The 23349-nt window shown below is 43.9% G+C and overlaps 1 protein-coding gene across 2 annotated transcripts in view; it reads right to left on the bottom strand.

The window, feature by feature from the left end:
• SERINC5 (serine incorporator 5) overlaps positions 1-18595 on the bottom strand; it is a 39777-nt gene extending 21182 nt beyond the window's left edge. The window contains exons 1-3 of one of the 2 annotated variants that reach the window (XM_064735872.1): positions 18415-18595; positions 6488-6655; positions 88-266 (exon numbers count right to left, since the gene is read on the bottom strand). In XM_064735872.1, coding sequence (XP_064591942.1) covers positions 88-266; positions 6488-6655; positions 18415-18441 — 374 coding nt within the window. In that variant the 5' untranslated portion in view covers positions 18442-18595. Of the gene's footprint in view, positions 1-87; positions 267-2826; positions 2919-6487; positions 6656-18414 lie in introns of those variants that run through there. The other variant, XM_064735873.1, reaches the window with a different exon arrangement.
• Positions 18596-23349: the final 4754 nt, after the last annotated feature.

Raw genomic sequence — 23349 nt, 5'->3', positions numbered from 1 at the left:
GCACAAATTTGTGAAGAGATGTTAAAATTAGAGTGGAGATGTTAAAATGTTAGATGTTAAAATTAGGCAATCACATAAAAAACTCACCCATTATGAATGTATGCTCGGCAACTTTTGCTGTTGTTAATTTTGATGGTGAACAAGAAGAATAAAAAGAAGAAACAGGCCATTCCAAAACAGACTTTGTACACTGCAGAGTATCCCACCAACTTCTCACACATCTCACCCGCCTGAATACCCTTGCACATCTGCTTGTAGAAGGGAATCTGAAAAGCAGAACACATTATATATAAACTGTTAGAAAGGACACAAAGCACACATAAGCACGTCTATGTCTGGGCACCACTGACTTTTCACTGGCTGCATTTAATACCTTTCACTTTTGACATCCCCTCAGCCTGGATTTCAGGGTTCAGGGGATATAATAAAATTCGAAACATAAGGGACTGAACTCTTCCAGAGCCTTCTCTCAATTCTTTACAGATCCCTTGGGGTACAAGTCCACTTTCCTTCAGCTTGGTTCATGCCATTACTGCTTATTCCCTCACCCTAGGGACCTTCTCCCTTCTTCCCACGCTGTACAGCGAGAGATTCTGATTGCTTCAGTAATTCAGCTTATGTGAGACACACCAGGGGCTTGTGCTGCCCTGGCTGCAAAGGCAGACTGAAACACACCCAAGTGTCACAGGGGCAGCAGCCACCCTCCTCTCCATCACTGCTTCTGACAGGGAGCTGCGCCAGATGACCTGATTTTGTTTTAAATTAACAGAAAGATGGAATATTCCTGCCTCTCTTGACTCATTAAATATTTGCTTTTGAGGCCTTTCCCCGCAAAGGGGAAAACAAACAGCAGCACATTCTGGCTTCAGTTGCACCACATGAATATGATGCTGGGTGCTCTGAAAAACAGAGGTCTTGTGGCCAGGACCCACTGCTATGAGGCACCTCTGTGTAGACATGGGCTCCTCACAGCCAGAGAACCATTCAGCTGCGCAGAAACATAGGAATTTAATTAGAAAACCACTATCCATTTCAAAGAAAAAAAGGGCCTCTCTGTGTGCTTACAGCCTTCAGCTAAGGCTGGTAAGACCAGTTGAACAGCATTATTAAACCCTCTGGTGCTGCTATCTGTGCAGGTGACTGGAGGATAGAGAAGCCAATGTGCAGCAGGACACAGCATGCACAAATCAACAGCTATGGCAAAGGAAACACCTTCATTCAGCAAGCAGGTCAGTACACAAAGCCGTAACAATGAAAGAATAACAGGGTCTGCACGCTAGCCATCAGACAGCATTCCCAGCCGGGTAGAAAGTCCTTGAGGTTCAGGAAACAAGTGATAAACAAGTAAACTGCCAGCTTCCAGCACCAGGCTCTGAAAGCCTACCTCTCTCAGCAGGGTATGCAACTTCAATCCATGTTCCAGGACTCCAAACCAGTCAGGGGCTCAACAACCCTCCTAGCAGTTTCTCAAAAAGAGGAGCTCACTGCAGCACTTGTGTGACTGAGCTGAGGGTAGCAAACCTAACTACAATTTGGAGCTGATTTTTGGTGGGCTAGAACCAGCCGAGGAGATGAAAACTGCTGTTTCATCACTGCTGTTTCATCACCAACAGCACAGCTCTGTGGTGTTACAAGAAGGGACTCAAGCTGGGCCACTCCAAGCTGTTCCTTCAGCAGTAACTCAGAGATTAGTAGCCTCTGCATAAAGAAGCTGGACATTAAAGTAGCTGTGGCTAACCTGCATCCAAGAGTTTTTGGAAAGCTCCTGAGAAATTGTCTGGAGCATCAGCAACACTTTTCCCAGGTCTTGGAAAGCAATGAAATGTCTGACTGGGAAAATATGGCAGCATTCAAAATGAGCAAATGGATTGAATGGAATAATTATGAGAGCTCTCAAAGCTACAGTGATGCCAGGGCAAGCCAAGGGGTCACAACAATGCCAGGGAAAGCAACTGGACTATCAATTAATGCTTTCCTGTTCTTTGCTTATAATAACCATCAACCAGGAAAGGTTAGAAAACAGCATAATATAGAACTAAAAATATTTCTGGGAAAATTACTTATTTGTTTGACATCCATGATAGTACTCACCAAGGAGACAGATTTTTACAAGTTCTGTTCACTTTACTTACAAGACTTTCAGAGCAAAATATAACAAAACAAAAATATCACAGAACCTGATTAACTGACTAGCTAATCAGAAACAGATCTATGGGTAGCCATAAATAGGCACCTTCTTTAATTGCATAGGTTTCTACAGAAATCTTGATGGGATTTTTGAACCTATACATTCTTTCCTCCTGTAAGTATTAACTTCGTTACAGGTCTGGCTGAGAGAAAATGGATGGGTTCACAACAACAATAGCTCAGTTTGCCCTACATAAGCAACAAAGAGTTTAGCCACCATGTAGTATTCACCACACTAAGCAGTAAAAAGTGATGGCCACAGAAACAGTCCCATGAGACTGAATGGTCTTTTAGGAAACCCATGGTCCTGAAGGAACAAAACAAGAATAAAATCAAACTCTTGGAGACCTTAACAGGTGCAACACACAAGCACAGTGCCAGGAGCAGGACTGGTGCAATAAAAACAGTATGTTTTTGTGAAAGGACGGTCTATTGCTGGGAACAATGTATCAAGGCTTATGCGACTTCATTGATAGACAAAAAAGACTAAAGTTTCTTTTCAATCTAGATCTCTGAAACATGTTCAGCTGCTGAGAAGGCTGCCCACCCTATGTGTTTTACCATGCTGGGTATTTTCGATAGCCATTAAGTCACATATTTGTTATTTGCCAAGATACAGTGAAATAGCTACTTCTGTACCTTTAAAAGCAGCAGTAGTTAAACTCTTTGGCCTGGGAGCAGAGGACAAAGCATTCTTGTTGCAGAAACTCAGTATCCACTCCAATAACACGAAGGCCTCATCTGCTGTGCAAGCAATGATGTTATCACAGCAAAGCTGGCCATCTTCCAGCACGCACTGCAGCCCTCAGAGGTGATCAACATCTGAGCAGCGTCTACAGAAACACGATGTCCTGAACTTGCTCTCCTCTCAGCGCAAGCTCCAAGCACACAGAACCACCGTGGTGCCTGGCCAGCCCCAGGTGGGGTCTGTCGGCGCCTGAATGTGTGAGTGCAGGAGTGTGGCAAAGCACATCCCAGGGGAACAGCAAGGGAGAAGTGCGCAGAAACAGCCCCGGAGGACCCTGCTTCCACCGGGATGTCCTCTTCCAAGGAGGGAGAATATGGCAGGCAAACTTCGTTAAGGATGCATGAGTGAAAATCTATGTAGGTGGGAAAGCAAGGGCAAAAATCCCCACGTAAAATCACCTGTCCTGAGCAGCTGAGAAATTAAATAAAAAACCAAGAAACAATCAGATAAGAACACATCATCATGAATCTATGGCTAAATTTTTATCAGAAATAAGCAAAGGGCATCAGCACTCAGAACGCTTATTTTTGGTAGCATATTTGGTGTTTAACATGCAATAATGCAGCTAAGGGCCAAGACATAAAACTAGCAGGGAAAATAAGCCTCAAAGTATGTTTTGCTGGAACATGTGACCACCTTGTACTGAAATGCTTTCACACAACTAAACCGAGGGTTACTGGTGTTCATTTTCCTGAAAATGTATTTATTTTTCTTTTCATTAATTAAGTAGGACATGGATATTTTTAGACTGAAACCATTAGTTTTGAAAGAGCTTTAACATTAAAAATTTAAATTTTAAAAAATCTGAACTTTTTTTTGAGAGACCAAAACAATTCTTTCCCTTTTCTTCTCTAAATTATCCTTTCCAAGCCTGTAAAATGCAATTTTTTGCTTCAACAGAACACATGTGAGTAAAGCTGTATCTGTTTTTTTAAAAAACAGCATAACAGAAAAAAAGAAATAATATATGGATCAAGTTATAGAAGCATAATATGCAGTGTAATTCCATATTGGTCTTTTCTGTATTTCTGTCCCTGTCACTGGGCTCACATGTCTTGATTGGTGAATACTCAGTCTTTTGCCTTGATATGCAAAACTGCTATTGCAAAATCTATTTTACATTTTGCTATCCGAAATTTTTCTGCAAATAACCACCAACTTCTTCCCTGTGCTTCCACTGCCTCTTGCTTCTTTCCCCAGAGGTCTACTACTGTATACTTGGGAACGTACAGCAAAACAACCAAAGAGAAAAAAACACCGCTCACTGACAAATGAGAGATTCCTTCCATGTAAGATCAGCATGAGTATTTGAACTAGTAAAGGAGACACATGGTTCCTTGCCAAGATTACAGCTTCAAAAAGGACTGCACTACAATTTGAGATTTGACATTCTTTACCTAAATACAATTTTAAAAAAAAAATCTAATTAAAATTAATCAAAATCTGTTTTCTCTCAAAAAAAAAAAAAAAGGGAAAAAAAAAAGAAAAAAAGAAAAAAAAAAGGAAAAAAAGAGAGGGTGAGGTCCCAAAAGCATCATGCAAAGCATTTGCTTACAGTTTGGCTTCAGGAGCTGGGAGTGTTCCATGACCCGGCCAAAAGCAAAGGAATCACTAAGTGCATAGCACTTCCAAAACACAGCTCATCACTGAGAAGCTGAGACTGGTTAGTCTGAATAAGTATTTTCAAGGTGCGCTCTGTCAAAACTGTGCTGAATTAGCATCAGGGGTCTTTGAACTCTTAACAGCCCTGAACATAATTACTAAATTAGAAAGCAGATAAAGAAAGCCTACTTTCAGATGGTCCATTTCCCATTCAAAGACATCAAATGCTCTAAACTAAGACAGTGATTATCCTTCCACTTCAAACTAACAGCTACTCTTTGTGTCATTTCTTCCCACACTGAGCTTTCAGGACTATGAACTGGAAAAGAAATTTGGCAATACTGAAAAGCATGTTGTTGAAGGCTTCTTGAATCACTTCTCTGTTGGATAAAGAGTATTTTTTGTTAGGGATACAAGCTGCATTAAAACCACACTACTGATGGAAAAGAACTTTATGAAATTTGGATATAAGCACATAATTTGTCTCCCACACACTTAAGTTCCTTGGGTTATTCACTTTATTGCCAAGCTAAGCATCTAGTAAGTCAAAGCAATTCCTGGCAAGCAATTTCAGCACACACATGTTGAGCAGTTTTTAAGTCACAGCTTACAGGCAAGCATCACGTTTGTCCTGGGTGCTCCTACAGGGTGGTCATCAACTTCTGGTGGCCTGGGGTAAAATGGGGCACTAGGATAACTCACGCAAAGTGCTATTAAATGAAAGAAAATTAGGACAGAACATACTAAGAAGGTACAATCGGAAGACAGAAGGGTCACGGGCAGCAGAGCACAGAAGCCCCCAATCAGCCTGCTGTAAACCCACAGGTTCATCTGTGTTGCAGGAAGGGGGTGCTGCCACCAGCTCCTTCATCTGGGATGCTCCGGCTGTTCCAGAGACAACCAAAAGTCAAGTGCAGAACGTAACCAGGGCATCAGCTTGCTCAGCAACTGGTTCAGTGAGGAAAGAGGCCTCGCTGTGCACTCCCTTGGGAAAGAGGCACCAAACAACAAGATGCTCACACTGATGGAAGCCTTCTGAGCCTCCCCGGACAAGCATATACACAACCCCCAGAGCAGGCCCAATGATGCATTTGATGCATCTTAATTTTTAAGAATTAAGCAATGCAGTCCTTGTTCTCTCTAGTTAAAAGCAGAGTTTTATTATTGTACTTTGTGAGAGAGAGGATTTGTGCTACTTGGGTGGCTTATGAAGCCAAACCAAATATGTGGTACAACAGGACCAGTGTGTGAGCACAAGCAGGCTGGTGAGCATTGAGTTTAAGAAAGTTTTATTAAGACTCTGAAAGAAACTTGAGTTTTAGAGTCTAGCTTCAGCCACAGCTCCTTTCATGCTTTTGAAGCTCTCTAATTAAAAAGACAATTAGAGATGAACAGTATTTGCTGTGGTTAGAGGCCATGTGAACACAATGACTCAACACACACTGAAGAAAACCCCTTGTAGAGGCTCTGCAGCATTGCGCTTTGCAGTAGACTGTCACACCAGGAAGGCAGAATTAAAATTGCAACACTTGAAGAATTATTTTCTAACTTGCTGCTTCTGCTGCTAAACAAGCTGCCAGAGACAAAAATCAAGGTTAGACTGAACTGATTTGTTCTACTAAAACAAGTTCCCCAATACTTCTCCGTCCTGCGACAGTGCCTACACAGCAAACCTGGGGTGGGTTCACTGCAGCCGATTTCTGCACTTGAGAGGAAGGATGCTAGGCCTTGGCTCTTCCTGTTGTGAAACACGCTCAGTGGGTGACAGGAAGATGTGAGCATGGAAAAATCAAGAGATTGGGCATGGAAAATCATCCCATCTGTGTTCTGAAGTGGATGGGTGGAGGAAATTGACCGCCTCTTCTGAGGGAGCACCCCTGTACACAAAGAGCTGTGGAAGGAGTCCCGTTTTCATCCAGGGGCAGCAGTGACCCCATCCCTGCTACTTACGTGAGTTTTCATTTCATTAGCTACTGTTGTGGACATCATGACACAGCAGATGATGGTCACCAGGATGAAGTAAAGCGCGTACATGAAGCGGGTGCTGGTTGACTGCTTAATCTTGGGGCAGCATTTGCAGCACAAGGAACAAGCAGCAGTACCGCAGCAGCAGGCCAGCTGAAAAGTAAGGCAAAATAAACAAGTCAAAAGTCCACCCAAACCCTCCATCTTAAGGTTTCTATTGCAAAAGTTAGACAGCTGGGAGACTTCCTGTAAAACTCCAGAATTTCTCAAGTCTTCCTCTCCCAGCTGAGCAGCATTTAAGTGGAAGCAGTCTGTCTTGATTATCAAAACTCACTAGTCTGAAGCACATCAGTGTCGAGCTTTCCCAGATTTGCTACAGACAAGAGACAGATCTCTGTGTGTATTTTAGTTTTGTACCAGCAATTGAGAGTCCACCAAGATAAAATCCACAAAACATAGCAAAACCCATGTAAATATTTTATTCAACAAGGATAAAGGTACGGAATAAATCCTGAAAGGGATCTAGATTGAGGTTCATTATTTTCTTGCTGTCAAGAGTATCACTGACTTTCAAAGAACCTGGATTCACCTTCCCTGCCTTCTACTTTTAGAAAAGCCATATATAAAACACAAAGGTAAGCCTTACTTATATACATAAGGCAGCACTGTCCATGGCAAGGCCCTTCCTTGCAATTGGCAGCAGCTCCATATGGCTCCTGTGTGTGCTTAACCCACCAACCATGACCACAGGAGAGATTTTTGGACATCAGCAGGCAGCCAGGAGCAGGGAGCCGCCCTCCCATGTCTCATTGCTGCCAACCCAGAGTAACCTCACCCTGCCACACTCCCATTTTCCAGGCACTCCCTGAGGCTAGGTATGGTGAGCTGCCAGAGCACAGCACTCCAGCACACCAAGGCTGCTTCTTATTGGTGTTTCCTCGCTTTTGGAGGGGCCACGGGAACATTCAGAGAACCTTCTGCTTTCTACAAGCAGGTGTACAAGGCGGATGCTTGCCAAAAGACTGAAAATTCACAAGCACCACATTTGAGTAGTCCGGGCAAACTTCATTGGTTGTATGAGTCTTCAGGCACCCAAGCATCATGCACTGTTTTCCCTCCAGGACACTTCCTCTTCCAGCATCAAGGACTCGTCTGATGAAGGGGAGGGGGCTTCATGTGTGCTGTCAGACAACTATATCTAACTCCACAGAATATCACAACCAGATTGGTTGTTCAAAGAGCCTCAAATCATCCAGAAGTCTCTTGAAAAGACTCCAGTTTATCACTTCCTTGCTATGACTATCTCTGCAACATTCAAGGTCATACTTCCTGCCTCCAGCCCCCAGGAAGGGGGTGGCAGACAGGCCCTTCCCTTTCTCAGCAGCAGAAGACATAAAATGGGCACAGTCCAACCCAGCCCCCATGCTGCTCTTCTCTCACTTCACCGCTGGATCTCATGCCAGAGGAGACAGGGCCTCAAAGCATGCAGCTGCTAAAACTGCTGCTACTGCAGAACAGAAATCCTGCCCAAAACACAGAGCTCCAGATATGGGGAATAAACAGAATGGGTTCATGCTGGCACCTAAGCTGGAAATTAAAAATACTATGTGCAATAGCACATCATGCAAGTAATACTTTCAAAATAGAAGGCTCTAGTGGCTGAATGGCAATTCTGTTTTTATAGGCAGTGAAATTACACTGTCTTTTAGAGCATCAGCACAGGTCCAGGATATAAGGAAGCTACAACAAATTACTGACTCAGCAAACAAATGCGGTAACATTTCAAAACAAATGCATACCAGAAATGTGTAATTTACACACTTCAGAATTTTAACAGCAACAACAAAAAAGTAATAGTTTTTTTTTTTTAAATAGGTCCTTTTAACATGAAAGGATTTGGTTATCAGCCCAATCCAAAGTATCCACAAGGAACTTGAACTGCTTGCCTTAGCATAACAACTACAGTATGGAAGTAAAAAGGTATGCAGCTTTGGCATTTGTAAGAAGAAAAACATTTTCCTACACCAGGTGCTAGAGAGCTCTGCCAGTAAAACCTCATCTACATCCAGCAACGTCTGCTATTCTACTCCTGGGTCACTGCAGCTGCTACTTAAAGCAACAAATGCTTAAACAGAATATGTAAGTCATTTATGTACTTTTCCACATAGACCTTAATGATAGTTTCTAATACTGAGCACGTACCCTAAAAATAGGAAATATTTGTGAAAAATACCACAATTTCCATCTTGTTCCACATGCACCTCTTCAAGCACTCTGAAAAGCCATGGAAACCATAGAAAGTTGGTTAGACTATTCAGCTACAGCCTCAAATTTGGTGGTCTGGGGTTTTTTTGTGAGGGTTTGAATTTTTTTTTCTTTTTTAAACTGTACCTCTAACATTCCAGAGCAGGCCACAATGAAATAGGTGTTATCCAAAAATAAATGAGAACAGTCTCTGTCCCAAACACTAAGATGCTGACCACAACCTACTGACCCAAGAGGTTTCAAAGATATTATCTTTGAGTGACAAGACTTCAAAGCCCACATATACAAAGAGTTCTCTGTTAAGTTTTGGTCAACGTGGAGCTAAGCTGCACAGACACACTGATGCCACATCCTTTACTGCAGGTATGGCCCATCTCTCCTCTCCTGGATGATGGCTGACTTGACTGGTTTCACAACAGCAGCTGTGGAAAGTTGTGTGGGAAATATTTCTGTTAAAATATATTCAAACTACAGTTTTACAGCCATTTCTTCTGGTGGCCAGGCTGGCTTAACAGCCCCAGGCTCGACCCAGCCTTTGTCCCAATGACACCAGAGTTGTGGGTATGACCCCCACATAGCCCATTCATGTAAGAGCTGGACTCAGTGATCCTTGTGGGTCCCTTCCAACTGAGACTAATGTGCCAGCCGCCTGCCCACTCCTACCCCTGCTCCAGCACTCACAAGCCCTGACAGTTCTTTCTTCTGCTGCGTGTGACCAAACCAAGCAACCTAGTGGCAAGTTGTGAACAGTCACATATCAACCCTTCTGAGCTGCTGATTTATTACACTACAGCAGCAATTGTTCTACCACTTAATGTGAGGGCACAGTGCACAGGAGGAGGGGAAAGCAGAGGTGAATGCTTTGCAGCTGTCCTACACACCTTCTCCCCTCTCTGAGCAGATGTTTCCAGGGGTGCTTTCCTACCACCTCATTCAATTTGAGTGCTGTAGTGCCTGCCAATGCAAGGAACAGTAATTTTGACATTCATCCAGTAAAGAGCAGAAGAAAGCAGACACATAAGAGCCCTAGCTCAAGCAAACCACTTTCCAAGTACCGGCAGGCACAGACACATTGAACAGCCCCATCTTACAACAGCCTGGGGAGCACCTATGGTTAACAAGAGTTAGGCAGGTCAATAAAACAGGGTAAAAGCAGGCTTACCACCTTGCGAGCCCACTGTCGGTTCCCTACAATAAGTACTCTGCCAACACTCACTTAACATCTGCCAGACACTCAAGTCTTGATTTTTGCAAGCTGTGATGCGATCTGATAAATCAGTAGAATGGGGTACAAGAGTAATGTTAAGCACATGTAACTGTTTACATACAAGACTGAAAGGAAGAGAACCTATCTTGCTTGCTGCTTTTATAGAGACAGTGAGATTTTAAGAATGTATTTACCACATACATTTCCAAAAATATTTCAAAGGCTTTAGAAAATACTTTGTGTAGTTATTAAGGTGAAGAGTTTCAGGATCACTGCCCAAAATAGCCTATGGTATTTTAAAATTAACTAACCATAGGCAAGTATCCAGCTTATCACAACAAAGAATTTCCTTTTGGGAGACTTCAGCAGAAATGGTAAAAATCAAAGGGGATAAGACCACAATGGAAAAAAAAACTGCATTCTTTAATGAAATGAAGACTTAGCAGCTTTTCATTTTTCCTTCCTAACTGACAGCCTGGTGAGAGCAACAGGGGAGACAGGCGACAATGTGTGCCTTCCAGCCCATCCATGGAGCACAGGAATGTGCCCTGCTGAAGCTTCTTTTCACGGGGGCCTACAGCAGCTTAGTTTTTCATGCATTGCTTGGTTACTTGACTACCAGCATTATCTGGGCCATAAGATTTGCAGATAATGCAGTCATCGAGCTGTTAACAGCAGTGTCTATCAAAAACACCCAAACATCTACTCCCACAGCTGCAGGCAGCATGCAAGCAGGCTGGACAGGCAAAGCAGCCAGCCCTGCATGAAAAAGGTCCTGAAGTGACCACACATCCACCTTTGGTTTCAGGAAAGAGCATCTAGACGCAAATATTTCATTAGTGCACTGGTTCATGAAAACAAGAGGTCTGATGCCAGGTGTCCTGAGTGTTAGGAGCTGGTCTCAGACTATTACTGAAAACCCACTGCTGTTATGCATATGCATTTTCCAAAAGTTTCTCCAATGGGTCACATGATAATGCAGCTGTTTGTCCCTCTGAAGTAACTGAACTCACCAAAAAGGAGGCTTTATTTTGTCTTTTGTCTGACTTAACTGGCTTTCCACTGCTTGTTATTTAATATTCAGACTCACCATGTGACTTAAGCCAAGAGGCTTTGTGAACCAACATACCAGTTAATCAACTGATGACCTATTTTGAGGAGCGCATCTCACACTGCAAACTCTGCAAAACTGAAACAGATTTCAGAGAAAAGCCATGCCAGCCCCGACGCTGCCTGAGACGTGCTTTCTGGTGAGGCTTTCCTGCCCTCAGCCACCACGGACGGGGCAGAACTGCCACGCAGCACCAAGCAGCTCTAAACCCAGGCAAGAAAGCCACACTGGGCTGAGGGCGATTTGCTTCTGTTGCTCTGCGCAAACGTTTCTGAGTGGTGACTCAGCTCAGCATTAGAAAATAACACCACTGCAAAATGTCCAAATGCAAGTCTGCTCAACTGCTCTTCTCCTGCTGATTTTGGAAAAATCAAGTCAATTGTTTAGTCTGATCTGAGCCTCACAGGGTATTGTATCACCCATCTCCTCTACTGAGCTATTTTCCATTAGCACAGACCATCTGGATTAGACAGCAGTATGAGGAAAACTGTCCATCCCAGTGGTTACTTAAATCTGACACTGAAAAGTGAAAAAAACCCTACCTTCTAATTTGTCTGCTACAGTTTCCCAGGCACTGGTTCCTGGTGAGGCTTTCTTTACCAGCTTAGACAACCTTTTAATTTCCTGGTCTTTTCTCCCTGCTCATCAGACAAGGAAACCAAAACATTTATCCTCAGTCTCATTTGAAGACTTTAAGACTTCTCCTCCCAGCACCTAAGTTTTGCAGGGTCTTTTTTCTCCCCAAAAATTTCAATTTTACCCAGTCCCTCCTAGAAAACCATGGTAGTCCGATGGCAAAGAGTCCATCAAGTCACCTGACTCCTCTCTCCAGCACACAGCCACAAAGGGGTGGACTCAGCCTTGCAGCAGTCAACACACAAGGCGGCCAACCAGCTACATGGCTGCACTTAAGAAGTTATATTTTTGCCATACAGGTTACATCTACTTCAATAGTAGTCTCTGCTTCACCAGTCCTTTCATCCGCCCATTGCTTCTGAGAGCAATTTTAAATATCCTCTCAAGTCAGACCTGATCCTAAATTTCCTTCGCATTGATCCCTGGACATTCTTCACTGAGAGCAACCTCTGTTGGGTGACAGGTTCAGCTGCCCTTTCCTATAATTTCACAGTTTTCTCATCTGCAGGTAGTTTAAGCTCATGCTGCAGACACTTCTCAGACTTTCACAGCAGAGGAGACAGTAATCGAGCAACTGAAACACGAAAGAGAAGCGAGCAGTCCCAAAGTCTCACAACGGGGGCCATCACTTCATACAGAGAGCAGATTTTCCCCAGGTTAGCTCTGATGCTCAAGACCTGGACTCTGGAGGTAGGATGGCACATGGTATAACATGGTACATCACCAGGTACAGAGAACAAATGCAGGGCAGTAACTGCCCAAGTCCATGTACCACTGGAGTGAAGAAGCAGTTAAAATGAAATTTTCATATGCATTGATTTAAAAGCACATAGCTGGAACAGCTGCTTTGCTTTTGAATAAACAGACAGCCTTGAGCTGTTTCACAAACATGCTGAGTCTTTAAAAGATGGTTTCAGTACTGAGTCCAAGAGGACTTTAGGGTAAGGAGTAAAAAAAGAAAAAAAAAAGACATTAACACTTTGTACAAAGAGACAAAAGCCAATAAACTGGTGCAAAGCCACAACTCTTGCTCATGCCTTCATATTAAAAAAAATCCTACTTGTTCAAAGCATTGCTAAAGGTGTTTCAGTTTACATATACGTCACAACATTCACACACTATTCCTGAGTGGCAGGTTCAAAGTGGAGCCTGCTCACATCCTGACATTGCTTCTTGATGAGCATTTTTAAATATAATGCCTACATTGTCCTGATATAGGAAGTATTCCTGAACCACTGTTTTGCCAGTGACGGTAATAAGCCAAGAGAAAAACCCTTGAGACAGGTCTTTCCAGAAAACATGAAGAACAGTTCCTGTTAAAACTCAGGTTGATGTATTTTAGATCAGTGCTACCGGGCAGAAAGAAGAGCAAAATTTTATATGCTTAGACTGTTAACTTTTATATCCTTAAGTACTTGAGCACACCATCTTTAACTGCTGGAATATCCCATTACTAAACTGCAAACACTAGTTCCTGCGTAGCTACCACTAATTAAAATGATGATGAGATGGCAGGTGTACAGAGCCACCTCCCCCACATTCCATCACAGGCACACCCTGCAGTCCCCCCAGCTCTGGGCGGCGCAGTGCCTCACTCCCTCACCCTGTAACATGCTGATGCTGGAGCTTATTTCATGGATAACTTAACAAGGCAGCAGGTCAAATCCCATCGACAGAATGGTCAGCTGCAGAGTGGCATTCAACATGCTAAGACCTATTAGGGCCTGTACCCTAATGGTGGAGAAAGAAATGGAAGCACCGCTGACTGAGGTCCTTGAGAAGGACACAGGAAGCAACCTCAGGTCCAACCATCTGCACATGGCTAACTTGAGAACACCATGCAGCCTCAGCATGTGTCTGGGATGAGAGCAGACACCAGCTCCAACGAGACCTACAGCTTCCACCGCAGCCACAGCTCAGCCTTTCATCCCTGAATTAAGTAGGTTTTGTACCTACAACTGCAAGCGCTTCCATGGCAATGAAAGCTTCAGTAACAGGAAAAGCACATCCTGGAAAAACCACACTTGCAAAAACTAAAATAAAACTAGCTGTAGTGTTTAGATCCTTCGGCAGAAAAATACCCCTTTGCCCTTAAAAGTGAAGGCCCTGCTCTTATACTGCCTTCACCCCACAGCTCTAGAGCTATAGGTATTTGAGGCATTTCTTTAACCTCACAATACAACCAACTCATGGGATGCAAGAGAAAAAGTCTAAGAAAATAGGAAGCAATTGGAAATCAGGCAAAAATGAGACAGACTGTCTTCTCCCTCTTACGCAGCGACAGGGAAAGGATCCCAACCTAGAAATGCAATGTCAAATGATACAACACTAACAGGATCTCCCCATCTTTTGGTCACTTTTCCTTCCCATTCTGAACAGTTTTGAATCCAGCAGTAAATTTTATCCTGCTACAGGAGGCAGATGAAACCTCCAAGATAAGTTTTTAAAGTTTCCTGGAAAAGAGGCAAAAGTTTTAGTAGAGGAAAAAATGATCTCTCAACCCTAACCAAGGAAAAGGTTGCAACGCAACTTCATATTTATTAGAAAGGGAATCAGCCTGAGAGACCAACCTCAATGGACAAAGCTGCAGGAAATCAGGCTTTGCTAATTCAATTATTCAGGAAACCATTTATTTAAAGCAACAACTCCATGTTTCTGCAAACAGGGAAAACAGTCCTTCACTAGGCTTTTTTTCCTAACATACTGGAGTACACTGTAATACCCTATATCTGACCCCAGACAGCTAGTTTCACCTTCTATCACAATTAATAACAGCAGTGGCAGAGGTGTGGAAATACCTGGAGCTAAATGTTCAGGTCAAACACACCAAACACACCCCTGGCACCTAGGAAGACCATTTGCAGAACAAGAGATAGCATTTTTGGGAGCACCATGCGGAGTGAAGCCAGGATCACCACCGCACCATCCCTCAGCACTGTGGTACATCACACTACACACACGTCTGCAACGCTCCTGTGACCTCAGAGGACATAAATCTGGATGAGGGTGACAGAACCACCCTTTTCACCATCTAATGAAAAGAAGAGACCATGGAGGACAGGACTGCAAGCCCCCTTCTCAACCTGCAGATGCAAACAGGCAGCACCAGAGAGGCAGGCAGTCCCGGAGTGCATAGGCATCTCCCTCCTCTCCCCAGAAGCTATGAGTCACAGAAGTCAAAAGATGGGCCAATGTCAACCTTAAAAATATATCAGTACTGTTTTTATCCCTTTTCTTTTTTTTTTTTTTTTTTAACCCCATCAGAATTAGAATTCTGGGTAGAAAATGAAAACTTGATATTCTAACTTGTGGCACTTCTTTTATTTACTACCTGATATGATTTCTAAGTGCAGAATACTACTAAGGACGTCTCTCAGGACTTAACAGACCTACAAAAAGAGCTCCATCAGCTTGAACAGCTATCAGTTCTAACTCAAAAATTCATCTACTTGAACAACTCAGCTACAAGACACCATCCACCCAAAATGATTGTTAACGATCTAAATTACATTTATTTAACTCTGGAAAAAACATATTCATTGTAATAAAGACTTTCCGCAACAGCTGCTTTCTTCAACCATGATCTCAACTTTATCCTCTTGAGAATCATTAGTGAAGAAAAGCCAAACAGAAAATCCAGTTTCCTGTCAATTTAAGCAGTTTTTATGTAATCAAAAGCATTGTGAAGGCCCAAGCCAAACTGTATTCTCACTGCATTCTAAAAATAAGTCTATCAACGAGACACAAGCAAAAGAAGAAACATATAGCAAGCTCATTACAGCTCAGAAATCTAAATATCACAATTATCTTCAAAGCAAGGTTGTACACTGCCCAGTAAAAAACTACTGCAGAAATTAAAGTTTATAAATGGCCAAACTCCTTCAAAGTAAGTTTCCAGGGTCTACCTGGCAAGGATGCAAGTCACACAGTAATGTCCATTAAGATAATTTTAAATAATTTCACAAATGCAAAATCAGCATAACTGATTTTGTCTGGCATCTTGCCGCTACATCCTGTAACAACAGGAATATGGGCTGCAAACCTAGATGCATTCATTCTGACAGGCATCATCGACTAGACATTTAGCATGGTCTGACTCAATAAAGTACCAATCATTGATCATCCACTTCACACCAGGGAAATTTTTTTGAGTGAAAATTAATTGTCATGTTAACTCACAATAAAATTTCCATATCAGCTACAGACAAATGGCAATTACAGACAAACGACAACTGCACTTAAATAGCTCAGAAAGACAATACCAAAGTTCTCATTCAGCTCTAGGAAAGCACATCCACAGACAGAGGCATGCATAAGATATCAACAAGGCAGAAATACTCACCACAAAAAACCCCTCACACTACAGGACATCAAGCACATTAAACTACTGCATTTTAGGAAAAAATGAGGGACCTAACATGAGAGTTGCTTAGTGTAACTCTTTGTAAAAGTTTCATCTTTCCTCAAGCACTTAATCTCTCTTTCTGGACACAGGGTTAACTTCATCTTCAGGGAAACATTGAAGGAGAGGCCAAATTCCTTCTTGATTTTCCAGCTTAATGAACAGTACCCACAAAATGCCTGAGGATGCTTGGATGAGACAGAATGAAGAACTTCTATCCCATTTGTTTTTCTTGTGTATTAATCATGCTATACAAACACGCCCTCATCGAGTTTGGAATAAATCAAATAAAAAAGGCAAAGATCATTTTTCATTTTAAAAATGTGACACTGCATGCTAATGAAACATGGTTTATTCTGCTCATTATCATGGCCTGTAAAAAGGTTATCCACGCTGTGTTTGCTGGTGTAACTCCAGCAATATGTCCTATTTAGCATAAATAATTCTTACATCAAAAGTAGTGCTTGAGCCAGCAGAATAAATGTCCCCAGAGATTTCTGGCACAATGATTACATCCACCTTAGGGCTTTCACTTCGTTTTCAACAACAGTAAGGAGTTCAGTTTATTCACATACTCCAAAGTGACATTTCAGTGTCAATGAAACACATTACTATCAGGGATTACCCGACAGTGAAACACATTACTATCAGGGATTACTACACAGGGTAGGGATGGAGGCTTTAAGATTGTCTCAAAGGTTGGTCATGCTAAAGCCATGCCATTCACTGAGCATCACAACAGTTTCATCCTCTTGGTAATTTAAATTACTTCTCCAGGAGCTACACCAAAAAAAGGCACAATGAAAATGCAAAAACCACGAGTCACTGTAGTAGCAGCACCTACTAACTTCACTTTGTTGAGCTGCTCCACAACTTGTTTCACACCCTGCCAGAATGGTTATGAAGCAGCAGTCAGGGAGGCCCCTGCATTAAGAAGAGCATTAGCAAATGTGGTTACTGCTGTCCTGCAGGTCCACAGGACTGTGTGGAGAGGCTCAGAGCAGCTCCCAGAGGGTAAGCAAGTGGATGCATGCTCAGCAATCCTCCTGTCCCACTGAAGACTGAAAGAACCACAGACAAAAGACCAAATCCACCCCAGGATTTCAAACTACAGGAAAGACACAACATTTTTCCCAGGTGGCTCATAAAAGAGCAAAAGAATAATCAGAGCCTAAGGGTGGGCAGAGTGAGCAAAGGAAAAGAAATATCAATAGAATTAGGACCACAAGGTACTTAAATATGTGAAACAATAGAAATAAGCTCGCTGGCTAGTCTGCTGCAGACAGAAGTAGTAATGGGTTTCTATTCCAGAAACAGAGATTTATGAAAATTAACCACAAAATAAAGTGCCTGGGGAAGATGTCTAACATCATACCAGAGAGACAACTATTAGGAACGGAGTCTTTCCCTTCAGTGCAACCAAGAAGGAGATCTGGAAAGGGCCTCACTACTGCCTATCTCCTCCAAGTCATGATCCTTCACCTGTGGAATTGATTTGAATGGGAAAACAGGTGTACCATGGTAAGATGAGGAGTTCTAAATTCTCACCCCATGGATACCGAACAGTGTAGGTCCTGCACCGCCCTCCATCGCCACTTGCTCTAATCTCTCACTTCCTCTGCCAGCACCTGAATATGCTGAAACCTTCCACAAGCCGAATTTAAAGGAGTTTGTGGATAGGCGTCCAGGGGCTATGAGATTAGTTAAGTGCATTCCAATTGTTACACCATGTGGTTTAAGAACTCCGCACCACCTGCAGCCAGTGGCTATCACCCAACCGCCTCCCGCAGCAGCTCAAAGGATCTGTAGCCCTTTGGGAATGGCTCCTTGCGGCGCAGGGCTTTGGGAAGGCCTCTCTCCCTGTCAGCGCCTCCACCCGCACGCCGCTGCCCGCTCCCGGCTCCCGCCTGTCGGCCCGCACTCGGCACAGCCCGCGGCTCGGGACAGCTCCCTCTCGAAACACGAGCGGAGCCCACGCAGAAACTGGCCGAAACACCACCGTGGACACTCGGAGAGCCTGCACAGGCAGCCCGGCTCGCTGCAGGGCTGCTTTGCCTCTACCGCGCCGGCGGCCCGGGGAGCCTGGCGCGCAGCCCGACCCGGAGCCCGCCGAGCCGCGGCCGCTCGCAGCGCAGGGACGGCCCCTGCCCAGCCCGGCCCCGCTGCCGCGGGGAGCGCCCACCGCCCTGCCCCGCCGGGACCCGGCTCCGCGGGACCGCGCTCCCCGCCGCGGCCGCGGGAATGCCCGGGAATGCCGCCCGCCCCACACCTGCCGCGCTCCCCGAGCCCACCTGGCCGGCGCAGCAGCGGGCGGACATGCTGGCGGAGCGGGCCAACGCGGCTCCCCCGCCGCTCCCGCATGCAGGAGAGCCCAACGCTGGGAGGTCCTGGGTTGGGCAGGGCTGGGATGTCCTGGGATGGGATGGGCAAGGCAGCCCGGGGCGCCGCGGCGGGCGGAGCGGCACCGCCTCTGCCCCGCTGCCGGCCCGGCCCCGCCGCCCGGCTTCCGCTGTCGTCAGCCGCCTGTGGGCTCCGCCGCCGCCGCCGCCCGGGCCCGCCGTGGCCGCCGAGCTGCGCTGCGAGCGGGACCCGCCTCGGCGGGCTGTCCTGCTCACCAGGACACTGCTGACACCGCCTGCCTGCTAGTATACTTACTAAAACACCTGGTTTTCAGTAGCTGAGATCTAATAAATTCAGTGAGTTAAATTCATTTAAACGTGCGGGTCTTACGAGGCCGGGCATGGAATTGAAGTTTAACGCTGTAGTGCACCAGCCCCGGTGCAAGCCGCTTTCTCACGGCCGGCACACACGCCCGTTCCTGCGTGGAAAAGCCGTGTTTGTTCTAAGGAGAGCTGTGAGGCCGTGCTTTCCTAACAGGAGCTGCGACCTTTCCCCGATGTTTCCAAAATACTTCCTCCAGACTCCAGCTAAGAATCCTGAGCAGTACTAGGCAGTAGCCAAGGATTTCTCAGCTTCCCATGTGATGACAGGAACTTCCAAAGCCAAATTCAGATATGACAGGCGTCATCATATCAGGTTATTGTGTCTTTACAAACACACTGCTTGTAGAAGAGAAGGCCAGAGATAAGGTAGATAACGAGAAAACCCATTAATTTTAGAAGGCTTTACTAATTGATGCAGACAGCTGCTCAGCCAAGGTCACGCTAAACTCCTGAACTTTGTGAAGACTTTATAGAGGTTTGAATATTACCTTCTCTGCCCAGGGCAGACTTAAAACTAATTTTAATGATCATGTATGTTCTAAAGGAAGGCTGCATATTAAGGAGATGTGTTGTAGATGGATATGGGAAAGTCTATACTTCCACAGGACTCCTTTGTGGAGACTAAACTGTAGCGACAGGAATTTTCCACACAGATAGGAATTACTACTGTAATGCTATGAAAAGTAGAAATTAAGGACTCTCTGGAAGGACCCTGGTCTTGACTGCTCTGTGTGTGTGTGTGTGCGTGCTGTAATATTTAAAATAACTATTTTAAACTCTATTTCTAGTCCTAACTGCTCTTATTTTAGGAATTCAGTGCAACTAAAAGCTATTATCCTGAGTAGGAGTACGTACGTGTAGATAATGTAGCAACACTTACCAAGGAAACTGGGATGGATTGCAGGATGTAAAACCCCTTCCTCTTTCCTCATGTATTCAAACAAACGGAGTTGATGCTTCAGGAAGTGGATCACATGATGAATCACCATTACATAATTTGGTGTTACACTAGGGACTGAGGAGACCCATTACCATAGTGGTACAGTTAATAAAAACCAGATACGTACTTTGTTTTTAGTGGTGCTCCAAAAACTGCATATACTGAGCCAGAGACAAGGTATTTACCAGTCATACAAGATTAATTCTGTCAACCAGATGGTTGTTAAACTGAAAAGCACATCAGTGGGCATCTGAGAGGACCTCAGCACAGTTCAGGCACTGATGTGGCTGATGCTCATGCTTTGTGGCAGCAGCAAAAGTCCCAGCCTCAGGTGACGACTCCTAGAGCCAGGGTTTGGGCTGGGGACTCAGTACACCTTCTTTGATTTGCAGCTCCTTTCCCCAGAAGCTGCAGAGATAGACTCAAGAATTGAACAAGGATCAGGAAAGCAGCATGACCGGCCAACAGGCAGTGGAAAACCACTGCTGTGTTTAACTTTGAAACACAGTCAGCTTCCCAAAGAATGTGGTTAAGACATGGGAACACAAGCATCACAGAATAGTGAAAACTCAGCAAAACTGCAATCATCTTCTATTTCTGTTCCAGACTTTTTGTACAATTGCAAGAAGCTGTCCGGTCAGGCTTTGTTAAATTTCCACATCTGTAAAATCAACTCAAAAGATGAAGTAGAATTTGAGGTTTAATTTAAAAATGAAGCTGTCTTACAAAGAGAGACTGATGAAGGTGATGTATGGGCCTGGTGGAAGACTTTGGGGGCTGTACCATACATCAGCATGTCTGCAATAGCAACAAGCATTCACTGCATGGGGAGCACCATTAATTCACTGTTTGTGCAGATCTGTTAAAGTCAGCCAGTGCTGTTATGAACAAACCCAGCCTCTGCACTGGGGAAAGCAGCAGAGCTCTGTAATGGCTTTCCAATCAGTTAGAGCACCCTAGAACTCTGGGATGTGTGCCTTGGCTTTTTCAGTAAAAATTCATCACCAGAAAGGCTTGGACTTCCCTGCTGTGTTGCTGGCAAACATTACGCAGACTAATAGCAAAGCAGTGTGCAGATGTTATTACGTGGAAAGGACTGTCATTCTCAAAATATCAGTGCATTTAGAATAAGGTTTATCCATCAAATATACATTCTAAAATCAGAGAAGGGTGATCTGATTTACTGGGCGGAAATCTTCAACCAGTAGGAATTCCTGCCTCAAAATCTTCCTTTTGGCATGGGGCCTCTTTGAGGAGATGCTAATTCTGATTTAGGGCTTTCAAGTGACTGCTTCAGTGGGGAATTCACTGCTTCACTAGGGAAAGGCAAGATGCCTTGGTCTAGCTTTGTATGGGGAATTTTATGCACACAGACTTATAGGGTTCTAGTAAGTCAGGAAGAAGGGAAGCATGGAGTGTCCCCACAGGACAAAAGACAGCCAAGGAGTACCCAAGAACTGACTTAAAATTCCGATCTCCATTCAGGTGCCAGGGAGCAAAGAAGGAAGGAAAGCACTGGGTTAGAAGCTGTAACCATCGGGCAATTCTCAGGAAAACCCCTTCTAACCAGAAGCCAGTTGTGCCCTGGGAGCAAACCATTCTCCTCACCAGAATGTGCACAGGTGGAGCACATCAGCTTTGCTCAGGTCACTGAGACAAGCGTTATTGCGCTCAGATGCCAACCACAGTTTCACCTGCAGGTGTTGCACCTTTACACATATCTGCTTTACTCTTGCCCCACTCATTCCTATGGACTGTTGTTGCAGAAGCAGAGGTACTCACCATCCTCCTTCACTGTGAGAGGAATGTACTGCCTCTGCAGAGAACTCAAAAGATGTTTGTGGTGAGGCAGAAAGCTTTTCGGCATTGCACAGGGAAATCATAACTTACCAGGAATGCTCAAAGACTCTCTGCTTCCTCAGGACGAACCAGCTCTGTGTGTTTTAGGATAAGAATATTAGGAATTGCATTGTTCTCATCTTCTGAAATAAAGCTACAATTCAGAATGATGTTTTCAGTATTATGTAATTTCAATTTTTCTCAGTAATTAAACAGTTTTTGTTTGTGTCAACTGACAAAATGAAGAGCACAAAATGTCTGCATCCAATGAGAAGGAGAAATACACCACTTGGCTGTTTTTCAGGTGAAATTAAATATGGCAATTTTCTTCCAAATGTGTATGCAAGCAGAAGGAAAACAAAACCACATTGTTACATGTTGTGGTGGTCACTTCTGTAAATTTAGAATTTCTATGCCTGTTAAAACAAAAAAGGCTTGAAATTGCTTTTTAAGAAAATGTGTATTCTGCTTGAGCCTAGTAGTTAAGAAACCAGACAAAAACATGGTTATGGGAAGGAAAAGAAATGTCTACGCATGTGCACACACATGTTCTGGGAACCACAATAGATTCCCAATGGGAATTCTGACACAGCCAACAACCTTATTGTTTGCTACAGTTGTTTCCTGTGGAAAAGATATTGCAGTGTAGGGAAGCACTGCACAGGTGTGATCAGACAGCAGAAATAACTTATCACCTGTAGTTTTACTTGTGTGTCATTGCAAGACCATCTGTGTCATGCAGTCTAGGTGGCTAAATACCATAATAAAGTCACATCTTTCTCCACTTGTTCCTAAGTGTGCACCAGTATCTGGATTATGGATCACATCTCCTCACATTCTTGTAGGTAGCCAAGGGTTTCCAGAAGCCCTGTCCTTTGGAAACCTTCCAAAAGCCAGCATACCCTAGTGTGAAAAATGGATATTATGTGATTGGTTCTTTGCAAATATTAAAATGAACACTATATGTGTTATGTTGGAAAGTTATGCTGTGTTAATCTATTTTAAGTAGTACTGTGTTAATCTGTTTTAAGGAGTGTGGTAAATATAGTTTTTAGGCTATAGCATAATATTAAAATAGAAGCTATGTTATGTAAGATACTTTTTGTAACTAGCTCAAGGAATGGAAGAGATAATCAAGAAATTCTTTGGATTCTCCTATCTAGGTAGGGATAACAGCAACAGACACAGAGATCCCAAGAGAAGAATTATTGTCTCCTTATCAGGAAAGCTCAGACTCCGAGGAACCAAGAAGGTTGATTTACAAGATGGTGGGGGGGGAGCTGAAATTAAGCAGAAGCACCCTAGTTTGAAAGGAATGTTGGAATAATGTATGAGATATATGAAGATGCAATAGGCTATTACTTTTAAGGAGTTATTCTCTGATAGCAAGGGGTGCTTTTTGGCGGAGTGCCAGGCACCCAGACATCCGTAATTCTTTGCTTTTTATTGTCTCTTATTGTCCTAATTTTTATTACTATTTTCATTACTATTAAGCTTCTAAAATTTTAACAAAAGTGAATGGTGTTTTTCACACCAGGAATCATGCCAGGAGCAGCTGGAGCAGCACAGTATGTCCAAGCTGTGGGCCTGAGAAAAAGAAAGTTGGATTATCCCAGTACTTGTTACCAATGTGGCTGGATAATCACCCTTATGACTGTGTGTGGAGGCTGGGGAGGCAGAGTGAGCAACCACCACAGCAACCCAAGGATCTGCCAGCACAAGGC

Source organism: Zonotrichia leucophrys, chromosome Z (genome assembly GCF_028769735.1).
Source record: "Zonotrichia leucophrys gambelii isolate GWCS_2022_RI chromosome Z, RI_Zleu_2.0, whole genome shotgun sequence".
Taxonomy (NCBI): Eukaryota; Metazoa; Chordata; class Aves; order Passeriformes; family Passerellidae; genus Zonotrichia; species Zonotrichia leucophrys.
This window is presented reverse-complemented; position numbering and strand designations above follow the sequence as displayed.